Source organism: Diuraphis noxia, unplaced genomic scaffold (assembly GCF_037042655.1).
Source record: "Diuraphis noxia isolate RWA-SAM2 unplaced genomic scaffold, SU_Dnox_SAM2 contig0001, whole genome shotgun sequence".
Lineage (NCBI taxonomy): Eukaryota > Metazoa > Arthropoda > Insecta > Hemiptera > Aphididae > Diuraphis > Diuraphis noxia.
The window spans coordinates 105,088,035-105,101,518 of NW_028301711.1; the positions used below are offsets into that span (position 1 = coordinate 105,088,035).

The 13,484-nt window shown below is 29.9% G+C and overlaps 1 protein-coding gene and 1 pseudogene across 1 annotated transcript in view; both read left to right on the top strand.

Moving 5' to 3' along the window:
• Positions 1–11,540, top strand: part of LOC149063067 (uncharacterized) — a 331,333-nt gene extending 319,793 nt beyond the window's left edge. The window contains exons 5-7 of the mRNA XM_089216321.1: positions 493–641; positions 2,178–2,307; positions 7,280–11,540. Of these exons, the coding sequence (XP_089072447.1) occupies positions 493–641; positions 2,178–2,307; positions 7,280–8,943 (1,943 nt within the window). The 3' untranslated portion in view covers positions 8,944–11,540. The remainder of the gene's footprint in view (positions 1–492; positions 642–2,177; positions 2,308–7,279) is intronic.
• Positions 4,084–4,798, top strand: LOC149063074 (uncharacterized; annotated as a pseudogene).
• Positions 11,541–13,484: the final 1,944 nt, after the last annotated feature.

Genomic DNA, 13,484 nt, shown 5'->3' on the forward strand with positions numbered 1-13,484 from the left:
TATAAATGCCTATTTTATAACATAGGTAGGTATTATGATTTGTGATTTCATGTTTTGATAGTTTTTAGTATAAAAATCTGTAAAAGACCACAGACTCAGTGTCTTAGTGATGACATACAATATATATCATTTTAAAATCAATAGATAAATGCTCATCACTTATCGCTTTGTCACTCCTCTCAAAATCGATATACCTATACCCTCATACAAAGGGGAAATTGAGTAATTGAAGGATTAGGTCGAGTTAAATCATTCCGATAGACAATTATTTGTTTAAGTTTAAGAATCTCCATCCTTTTATAAATACTCCGATTCAGACACTGTATACCTTATCTATAATGATTTGAATTGTTTAGAAAATATCTAACACATTTGAAAATAGTTAATCGAGGGATAAGGCAACAAAAAATGCATATATTTTTTATGTATTAAGTAATACAAAAATACATATATTTTTTATGTATTAAGTAATACAGTGTTATATAATTATAGTTCCATATTGGGCGTCCAAGAACAATGGTTGCATGGCAAGTATGATGGAAGGTATGACAGTAACTTTCTTGCCGGAACGTCCTGCCATTCAAATCACTAATGAATGCAGTCCAGGTGTCTCCAAAAACGTTACTTGCAAAGGAAACATGGTTTGTTGTGGTCAAAATATTTAAAATACAGACACAAGTATGATCAGTTATATTAAAAAAACAATTCAAACTGTATGTGATACTTAATAGGTATTACTAATTATACTTAAATGATATATTTATAATTTTGATACCTATCTATCATATAATAATTTTATTATTTTCATAATTATTTGATTTAAAAATAAAAAGTCAAACATTATTACATATTATATTTTATTGAAACACAATTTTTAATAGAACAGAGTTATTTCACCAAATAATATATGATTTTTTTTGTATGTATTATTGGTACGTATGATAAAAACTGAATTGATTTGATAAACTTTCATCGTAGATTTTAAATTTAATGAGGTGTACACTTCATGTATAACAAAGCCTCTGTTCAAAATATACGATTAATTTGATATGATTATAATTGTTATTTATTAGCTTGGCTAAATTAATTAAAACAATTTAAGAATGTACAGAGTAATACGAACAGTATCGAATTATTCGACCTGGGAAAATAAGCTACCCTATCCGTGTATAAGTTTTAGCGTTTTAGTATACCTACTTGTATCTACATTGTATATATTACAAGTATTATATGTACATATTGTACATTTAACATATTATACTATAAACATATAGTACCATTCATGAGGAATAGTGTACGAATAATTATTTAAAAAATATTATTAAAACATTATATGGAAATAATACTTATATTATTAGTTATTCTTATTACACACACTTGTGTTTGTTATAATAATAATTTTATACATAATTCGAAGCAATTCTTATCAAATTTATAACTTTACGTAAACAGTGCGCATAATACAATATTGTAGAATATACCTAGTATTTATTATGTCATAACTCATAATAAATACTAAGTATCGGACGAGTAACCATTGTAAAGTATAGGTAATATGTAGTTTAATAATTAGCTTAATTTCATTGTTTTTGCAGTAATGTTTTGTTTTACACCAAGTGAATAAAATTCAGAATATAAAAATAATACTGCTGTAATAACTTATCACTTTCTTACTACTTAACATTAAAAATTATCTTTTGATTTTTTTTTTCAAATGATGATAATCTACCATTAATCCTTTACTATAAAACATTTAGTGTGTAACATAATATAAGACATTCATCATGCGCTCCTCCACGTGTCTAAATGAAATACAAAAAATATTATTATCTTTACAAATGTCATTAAATATAAGGTGTTCTCAATAGGAACGTTTGAATCATATTTGTATGAAATGTAATATAATTAAATGAAAAAAATAAAAAATATTACAGATAGAAACCTAAACATTTTTTCCCTATTAGTTTACTTATTAGATTTCTATTAAATAACTTAATTTTAATTTATGTTTAGTGCTTTCCCTAGCACCCTAGCTAGTTAGTTTTATATTATTATTATTATTTTATCCACATATATTAACCAAATAAATCCAATGTACCAAACATTTGTTTTTGTACATTTTTATGTACAACATTACACACGATGTATTTACTAAATCTAACTTTTATATTTTTTAGAAACAATCAGAAATAATCGAAAAATTAAGCTGTACTAATTCTAATAAACCACTGAAGACGTTATTTAAACCTGCCAAACCTGAAATAGTTGATATTAAGTTAAAAACAACGACATCAAGCTCAGAATCAGGTAATATTTCAATCGTAAGGTCAATTAGCCAAAATAAATAGGCTGTATGTAAACTGCGGCAAAATTAACCTTTTTCTAAAAGTCGATTGTACACTGCAGCAAAAGAAATTTAACATTATACAATCTGCGACAAAACCGATAAGACACATTATACAAACTGTGGCAATTTATTTTATATACCTACCAGAATTATGCGTATCGTTTAATTAATTTCCTAAGTTATGTTTATTTATCTTTCTTACAAATTGGTAAGGTAAATCCAAATGTATTTTTAAGTTTAACGAAACATACTATATATCGGCTTCTTTGCGTTTGATAATACTAGTTAGTACCTGCTTACTAGTATCAGTAGAAGTAGTTTAAAGCAAAGGCGTGCGCAGGACATTTTTGATGAGGGTGCATAGTAAAAATAGATTGAACATTTCAGTATGTTACCTACCTAGCCACATAACAATTCGGGTCAGGATTAATAAAAAAAAAAAAAAATTAATAATAATTGTATACATTATATAATTTAATTATAATTCAATACAGTAATCGTAATTACATAATAACTATAATTCTATAGTTCAAGACGACGTGTACCTGGGTACATAGACTTGAATTCATCAATTATATCGTCTGGATTGATTTGTGATGCCAATTCTTGCTCTACAAAAATCAATTTTAACCCTGATGTAAGTTCAAATAAAATAAATTAGGATCAATATTATTAATTTCCTAAACGTTCATATTTTGTATACATAATCTAAATAAATATTTAATCATGCATGAACAATTCTATAAAAATAAAAATAAAATTAACTTTTATCTAAGCTGTAAGCAAATCTAATGAAATATTATTTGATAATTCTTACCTGAAGTCAATGAATAATTTTCAGAGTCATTAGTGTCATTAATAAGCAGATTTTTTTCATTTACATCTAAAATGAAAATGAAATAATTTTTAGCTATACTTGTTTTTTTAACTTGCACCAAGTAACATTGATATTTAATTTGCAGAATTTAAGGCATTAAAAATGAGTATAACATTTGATTTATTAAGATAAAATAATGATTTTTTAGTACAAAAACATAAAAAAAAAGTAAGCAGGTATTTTAATTTGAAGTTTAAATTTTTAATTCTGATATAAGTTCAAATATAACTTACCAGTTTTTGTTTGTTTTGGCGACGAAGGCTTAAAAAAGGTATACAAGGTTGTTGACTTTGTTTTTCGTAACATTTTAAAATATACTATTAGTAGTATAGTAATATACTATTGACCTGCTAAACGTATTTAATATTTATAGTTAATATAATAATATATTAAATCAATAAAATTAAATCAACAAATTTATCACACACGTGAATACAAGACATATACTATAAAATTATTATTTTGCACTATACTGCCAAGGATTATTATATCTTATCGTAAACAACAACAGTCATTGTCGTATAATCACAATTCACAGCAGCAATTCAGAAGTTATAAATAACTTTTAGTATAGCTGCTTTATGATAGCTACTATCAGTACTATCTATCGGCTATCACAACACGATAACAGAAAACGATTAATCGTGTTTTGTACCCCAATCCCTAAATCGTAATACCAATTACCAGCACTCTCGTGTGAGTCGTGTGACCGCGGGTTTGAAAAAAAACATAAACTTAAAAAATATTATTTTTATCTATCCATCCATTACTAAGCTGAACTCGCTGGGGGTGCAGTTGCATACCCTGCACCCCCCTTGCGCACGCCTATGGTTTAAAGTTTAATATTTTGTTCAACGTCATGGAATTTACAACAATGTTCAACCAGAATGGTAAAGAATTAACAGTGTTAAATAATTTTAAATTCAAATTTAAATATGAAGTGAAGATAAGTGGTAATAAACCATGGGAATGCACTAATACAAAATGCAAAGCCAAATTGGTCTTCAACAAGAATAAAACTCTACTACAAGAAAAATCAGTTTTGGACCATAGTCACGAATCAGCCAAGCCATAAGTAATAATATCAAACGAAAAATGTCTGAAAGCAATATAAACAATAATATGCCATCTAAAATAATTAGAAAAGAACTTCGTTGTTTAGGAAATGATACACAATTAATGACTAATGATATATTCGTAGAAATTTATATAATAAAAAAACTAAATATCACCCACCACTTCCCAAGGATATTAATGAAGTAGGTACACGAAGCACTAATAAATATGAATATTATGACTAACAAAAATGAAAACTTTTTGCTAATTAATGATAAGGAAACGAATATAATTATATTTACATGTCTCATCAATTTAAAATACTAATGTTCTATGGAAAAAGTTTTTATGAACGGAACATTCCAGTTCTGTACTAATTTTTTTTATCAGTTTTTTGTACGGCGTGGATTTCAAAATGGTATATATATACTCGTACATCACTGGTATATACATTGCTCCCCAATAAACATACATCGACTTATAAACATTTATTTAATAAGTTACATAGGTATATATAAGTAGTATATAATAATTTTGGACAGTGGCATATTTTCAATAATTTTTTTTTTTTTTGGATGGGGGGGTTTTTAAAATTTTAAAAACTCATATAATAAAGCTTATTTCTTTCATCTTACTTTGAAACAAGGAATAACAAGAGATAGAATGAATACAAACAATATAATTTTATGACTAAAAAAATGTCACAATTTTAGTAAAATTAATTTTTAGGATAATTACATCAATTAGAATATCAGTTAATTTGTCAAATTTTAGATAGCTATATTATAGACAGTCTATCTACATCGTAAAACTATTATTAGAAAACCCGTAATAATAGTAACTTTTTTTTTGTTCTTGGGGGGTTTGAACCCGAACCCCCCTCCCCCGTAAATATGCCACTGACTTTGGGAGGTACGAGTATATAAAATAAATTGCCGCAGTTTGTATAATGTGTTTTATCGGTTTTGTCGCAGATTGTATAATGTAAATTTTTTTTTTTGCCGCAGTTTACCATCTCCCAATAAATATACTTAACTTATTTTGGTTACAAATGTTATTTATTATTATACTTCTCAGTTAGGTACCCATACCACATATTATTATGAACTATAAAAGTAGGTAATTAAAATAATTTCCTACTGAAATTCATTAAATATTTAGATACCTATTCGCATTTTTTTTAACATTCGTACAATGTTCCATCATTGAGAAAAATATATACATTTAAAATAATATTTTACGCACAAAAAATGTACTAAATTTTATGATAAGTAATCACTGTGTATAATTCCATTAAAAATTAAAACAGTAATACTATTTAAATATTTTTTTCTTTAAAATCACACATTTCATTTATTAATTATTTCAACTACAGTATTATACTATACAATACATTAAAACAAATATTAAATATTTAAGACCTTTTTGTCCTAAACTTTCTTATAATGCAAAACCATATATATAATATATATATATATTATTTTATAAATCATAAAAATAAAATATACAGTACATAGATATGTAAGAAATTTTAAAATTTGACGTGATTTGGTATGAAATCAAATCAAACTAGGTTTTGTCAATTCTAGACAAAACACGTTAATGTCACTGTCAATTCTAGAGACACCGACAATTTGATTGTTAGTTTTGCTTGTTCAAATCCGTGATGGTTAATTAAGTGATGGATTCATGACACAAAATAGTAATATCATTATTTGCGTTCCATCTTATACAACTCGGAAAAACACAAACAAAAATCATTTTTTCTTTCTCACATAATTAGTAACGCATGTATCAAATTAAAAACTGCAAATTTTAATTTAATATATTATTAAGACAAATATAAGAAAAAGGCCAGTATTGAGGAATAACATTTCAACCTAAGTTATTAGTCACTGTAACAAAATACTTATAAAGTAATTCAATAGTAATTTAACTACTGTTTAATGTGAGTAATTTTTAAGTACCTAATTAAAGTTACTTTTTGTAGTAAAATTACTAAAAACATTCGTTATTTTATTTCAATAAATTTTAAGAACCAATTTATAATAACTATATACGTAAGTACGATATTCTCATAGCATCCACCATTTTTTAAATATTTATTTGACAAGAAGTTACAAATTTAAATTATTTCTTTGGAAAATGATTTGTCATTAAACATAAATAAATAATAATGCATTGTACAATCAATATTTTCTTTTATTCTTAATTAAGTATTTTTTATTATTTCATATTTTAATTCAAATTATTTAGTAGACAAAGAAATTGCTGAGGTCTTTAAAAACTTTTTGAAAGTAATAAGTAATTTTGATCATTACAAAATATTTTTATAACTCAAATTCTGAAGTAATGTCCTTGACAAAAAAAAGTAATAATAAATAAATAATAGGAATTATTTAATAACAAATTTTAAATGTAAGTTAATTAATGTAAAAATTAACTTTTTCGTCGTTGAAAAATATAATAACCTTGGACATTTTTATTGTTTTTGCAAAATACGAGCATGAAACGGTTAACTGATTCCTATAATGTTTAAAATATTCTTTAAATCTATTTTTATTTTATTTTTTAAGTAAAACTTCTTTCTTGAGGTATAGATGGAGAAAAAAATCGTCACGATAAATGAAACGTCACTAAAAAATGAAACGGTGTATGAATGCGTGTGTATGACTGCGACAGAAATCGCTTGAATGGTTAAATGTTATTCAGTGTGTATTTTATGTTTTTTTTCGTACTGATTTTTTTGACTCCTTCCCTATCTCACTTATGATTTAACGGACCCAGTACTTACGAAAGAAGTTTTACTTCCCCAGAGTGTAACTCACACACTCTCATTTGGAATACACTTATTCTGACAATGTTTTAATAAAATGATTTTTTTAATACACGTACAATTTACAACAATATCATACTTTTAATTAAAACTATTATTGATCATTAAACTGTTTAAATGAAAATATTAATTGTTACTTAATTAATACGCAATTCGTTTTCAGACGTTGAAGACTACGCCATCGAGATGGCCACGATTGCTCAGTACAACGACGAAACGTTTCAGTCAATATCTAAAGTGATGGGACGCGGTAGTGGTGGCATCATCAACTTACCACAAGAGATGTCGATCGCCCAAGAACCAATTAATTCTTCGGGCCGAGGAAGTTTTGACACTAATGGCATTGATTCAGCGTTTATCGGTGGCCAGGTCAAAACCACCAGCACGGGTGTAAGTAGCATTAGTGCTAGCACTAGCCCTGAAACTAGCACTCGCACTAGTACCAGCACAAGCTCTAGCTCCGCCAGCTCCGTGTCCAGCACGAACTCTTTAACCAGCACTACTAGCACCACACCAAAAAACAAACCGCAAATTTCATCGACAATGATTATGAAACAAACAAAGACGATAACACCGTCACCCATTGTAACCGCTACTGAGACCACGACTCACACCGGTTCGGCCACCTACACCACGGCGTCTCACATTACGACACACGCGACTGTAGTAAATAAAGCGACCCCCTCGGCCACGAAAACCGGCACAACTGGCCGCATTGCGATAACCGTTGGCGGCCAACCGACATCTACCAGTAAAAGTCATCATCATCTTCAACGTGGAAACTCTGTCTCTAACACCACTTCTAACACCAACAACAATGCGCCTGTCTACGCCACTACGACTACCCTGCCTAAGAGCCGTCCAACTGCACAGTTTACGACCACCGAGAAGATACACACTGTGGCCAAAATATTGACTGCCGAGCCCGGAGACATCCGTCGAGCCAACGTTCGCCGGCCAACCACGTCAACGCTGGCAGCAATCACGACTGTCGTAGCTAAAATACCATACACTGTAGTCTCCAGCTCGGCCACCAGCTCTACTAGCATCCCACTAAAAACATTGCGGTCATACGCCAAATTTATGGATGGAGATGTGACCACCATGAAAAACAGCCAGACAACCGAGCCGCCGATTCACGTGTACAAGAAAATCGATTTACCGGAATTGCCAATCAGCGATGACGGTGATTACGTGCGCAAGCCCACAGTCATCCCATTCTCCAAGATCTTATCAACCACGTTTTCTAGCTCCGTAAACAGAAATGGTAAGAATATGGTTACCATGCGGCATTCGACACCACTGGCCATGGCCGCTTTTACTACTATTAGCACTTCTACTGGATCTGCCGACGCACTCAACAACAGCACATATGCCGCCGACGCCGAAACAGCTACCACAAACACAGTATCTGATACATCGTCACCCGTGTCCTCCGTTTCAAGTGAAGATACCAACCACTGGAACCTCATCCCGTCGCCCCCGTCGTCTCTGCCTACCAAAACTGCCAACGGCGCTGCCCCTGCCACCACGACTAGTGCTTCCGTGACTACTGCATTCGACGTAACATCCACCGCCACCAATTTTGCGTCTTCAAACGACGCAAAAACCTCCACTGTCACCTCTGCACTCACCACAACCACCATTACCACCACTGCCAATACCTCCACTGAAGCTGCTACCACAACTACTGCTCTTGCCAACCACCGGAAAATTGTCAACTATGACGCGTATACCGACCACCCCAATCGCAGCCGTCACATAGTCCGCCCCAAACAGCAGCATCACCATTCCTATCCTTACATCTTGTATAGACTTTTGGGATGAACGGCATCCTATATCCTCACATACACTCCCTTTCAAGTACTCTAAGTAATTACCGGAGATCTATCACCCAAAACATTTTATATCCTGCTAATTTCATATCCTTTGTCATCCTTACCCTAAAAAACATTCAGTACACAAAATACATTCGTTACTTATTTGGGTACATAAAATATTATACTGTAAAATAATTAATTCTAAATTATACCCTCCAACAGTATAAAATAACAATCTACAAACATTTTCCCATAAAGAGCTCAATTCGCCATTTTGAAATACAAATTCTTTTACGTACGTGTCATTTTCAACCACATGTATTTTAGTTTTTAGAAACCCTTGGCTATAGATTGGTGCGTCTACCATTAATTGGGATATGAGGTTTTATAATAACTAACTAAAAAATTTGCCGGGTTTCACACAAAATAACATCCAATAGTCGATGTAAATATACAATTTACTACAGTACAATTTCATTTGAAATCATGATTTCATATTCATTATTTATCACATCTCAATTCTCGGCTTCTATTTAAAATAAACAAAATTACAATTTCACCATAGATACAAGTCCTAAAAAAGTGCAAGAAAAAACGGAGTCTGGCAAAGATTTTTGTTTTCCTTAATACAATGAACTAATTCCTGATTAAAATATATTCCGTTGATTCTTATTTTGAAATTAAAAATTAAAAGATTAAATAACACTAAACCTTCTTATACCGGAATTATACTAATTCATTTGAAACACTATCTCATTTGAACTGTTTTTATCAGATTGCTTAATTAAAACACAATTATTTGATGATGAATTCTCAAAGATATTTTAGATTTGTCATTAGTTATGAATTATAATATATAATAAAATAGCATTATACCTCTTTTTAAATTTTTACCACATATATATTTATATTTTTAATATTAATTTCAATAACTATTTATTTAATGATTACTCAATCAAAATCAAAATAATTGATGATAAAAAGAATTATTTGCATAATTGAAGTAGGTATCTAATTAATAAATGGGTACTTGTACGTTATCACGCTTACTGCGCGCCACATAATATAATATGCGTTATCGCGACTACCTCATATTATGGGTTATTATAGCGACCCCGTTTTATAAGCGATTGTATTTCTAATTCTATTTTTTCCAGTGTCGTTATAATCGCACTTATCGCAATTTCCTATAGACTGGCTGAGTAACTTTTAGGACACTTAGACATTTAGTCACAACCACGCTGTCACGCTGGTAATAGACAGTAGTCTTGTTATACAGTTACGATTATTTGGCAATGGATCTGTGGAACTTAACAAAAGATGCCGTAGCTTTTTTTCAAGAAAAAGACATTTTACCACAAATAAGAATATGCTCGAACGGTCACAAAGCGAAACTCTCTTCTGGAAAACAACTATTTTGGAAATTATACTAACATAAAAATTTTACATTTTCTATTATCGCATATTTTATTTTATTTATTTGACATATTATCAATAAATACAACGACATTAGCATTGGATAGTTTTTATTATAATAAACGTATTAAAAATAGGTTGCATTAAATAATATGCGTTCGAAATCAAGGTAGTCGCGACGAGTCGGCGGTAGGTACGCACAAGTATCAATAAACGCAATAGTGCAAATATAGTAAAAATATTAACAGAAATTATCAAAATTTTAATAGATTAGGCACAATTTTATCTAACTATTTTGATTATCATGATAAAATATAGGTAAATATATGTAAGTCAACTCATTCTGACAAAGTACCATGTATTTAAATTTTAAACACTGATGAATTCATTAATATTACAAAGATGCAACGATATTGAGATATTGAGATATTTTATCAAATCTTGCTTTTCCAAATTCCAGTAATTGATGTATTTGAAATGTTTTTAATATAAATGTACTTAGCTAAAATGGTATAAAATCTATTATTAAATATCATGATTTATTATAACATCAAACATTAAAAGATTACTTACATAACCTATATTATTAATGATCATATAATACGGTGAAACTTTTGAAGTTAAAATTGTAAGCCTATTATAATTTTAACTGTCATTAATTATTATTATATACAAAAAAACATTCATAGGTAAATAATAACTATATATAGGAAAATATTTTCAATTTGTAAACTAGTTTTTATCTTGAAAACATTGTTTAGCATTTGATATATTTATCTAATTTGGCTAAATTCATTAGGTACAATTGCAATTTTATATATTATTACCTATATTCATAAAAGTTTATTTTTTTCTCTAACATATAAATTATAATCTTTATCTTTTAGATATCTAATAATTTTTAACGAAATGAAAAGATGTATAATATTATATTAAAATGTGGTCAACTGATTCTTCATAGAATACCCGAAAATGTTTGCTTTTATCAACTTAACGATATTATATTGTAGATCACAGGAATGAAATTGGTCGCAGTATAGCTTTAAAACGATTTAATTATTAATCATTATAAACAATAAAGTAGTTTATTGTTAAAATATACACTTTTAGTTAGTCATTGAAACATGTGTTCGTCAATTTGTAGTCATTTGTAGTATTTTAAAATATAATAATCTTTGCTGTCTAAAATCGAGTATTTTATTCATCCTCAACTCTTAAGTGTAACCTATAGTGATATAGTCCAGTGGGACAATTAATTGGTAATGAGGGGAATATACCCCCCCCCCAAAAAAAAAAAAAAACAACTTATTTTACTGCTAACATTTTATATTTTGTGGGGTAGGTTACTATATGAGACATACAAATTTTGCTAAAAACATAACCCCCCCCCCCAACCAACCAAATTCCTCACTACGATAACAGTATAGTCTAATCTATAAATAATATTTCTCTGGATTAAACTTGTATTTACAAAAGTCAAGAGAATATCTAAATATAGTAAATGTTGTTATTGAGTAAAAGTATTCAAAAACTATAACAAGTACCTATTGAATACTGTTTTAATTACTTTTAATAGGGTGCATTTTCGATACTTTTTTGTTTTAAATAATTTTGGTTTTTTTCAAACAATTTATTTTTATTCTATATACCTATTGTTGGCGCTGAAAATATGATCGCGATATGCTAATGAGCGCGGCGCGCGGCAACGAGGATTGTCTTGTCTTTATCGGTCTGTCCACTCTTTCCCGTCTTCTCCGCACACCACTCCGTCTTTTGTGTTTTAATTGTCAAATCATTATGCCTGTGTATTATTTATTCTCTTTGTTTATATGTTCTCTGTGTTAAATTAATGGTCGGTTTTTGCCGTACGATTATTATTTTATTACCATATGTTCCTATCAATTTATTATTATTATTATTATTGCCACATTCTGCGGCCAACACCCTTATTATCTGTAATTATTATTACTATTATGTGTTATTGGCGTCGCCGTGTCTACGTGCCTTCTGCCGTATGTCTATGTTGTTTGTTGCTTTTCCGTTACTGTAGCGTTGTTTTGTCGTATAGAGTTATGTTGAGCTCTTTTTTATTGTAAGTCGCATTGAGCGCAATCATCACATCAATTATTATTTTAATATTGTTATACTTCTTATTTTCATTCGTTGTCAATGCGATACGAAGTTCATTATACTTGTCTTGCCATTCAGGCGTAAAATCATTGATGTTTTTTTTGCTATTTTATTCATCACCCGATTTGTCGTGTGTGACTGTCACTACGTCGACTTAGTACGTAATCCTATATACCGAATACACGTCGATTACGACATCTTCGCCTGGGCATCGTGCTGTTCACCTTTGTGTAAGACCGCCAGCACTCGCCGTGGTGTGTGGGAGGCCGCCCAGGTCGTCCAAATCATCAGACTCCTCATCTGCTTCAAGTCTTCAATAGGTTAAGTTTAGTTAAGTTTTGTCCCTGGTTTTGTGAGTTCTGGGGTCATTGCACCAGACCGCATCGATCACAGAGACCCCTGCCCATAAATAAACTGTCACATCCTATTTTCAATTGTACATGAGCTCCTGTCCACGTCGTCGTTGTCGTAGTGCACGTCATATTGCCTATCCTATTGATATCAGGCTTCGGCTCTATAGTTGCCTACCTACGCCCCGCAAAACAGTATTATTATTCAATTCGCTCTCGGACGTCATCGAGTGGTCCTTCGGATAGCCCTAAAATTGTTGGTCGCGTACACCTATTATGAACCAATATTACTACCAAATATTTAAAAAACATCATGTTTATAAAATGCAATAACATGCACTTACCTAACCTAACTTAATCTAAACTTTGGAGGATACACTGTTATCAAAGTTTAAAATATAAGGAATATAAAAACCAACCAGAGTTAAATAAATAAAAATAAAAATGGATTACCCAAACGTCAAAATTTAACCCCCATCAAATGTTCTTCAATCACTAACCAGAATTCAAAAATAATTATATTATATCATACTATTATAATTTATAACTAAACTGTAGCTAGGTATACTTTTCCATATTTTTCTACGAAGAATAATATTACCAACATAATTAATTGATTGACTTAAATAATAACTTTAAAAAAGGATTGCAT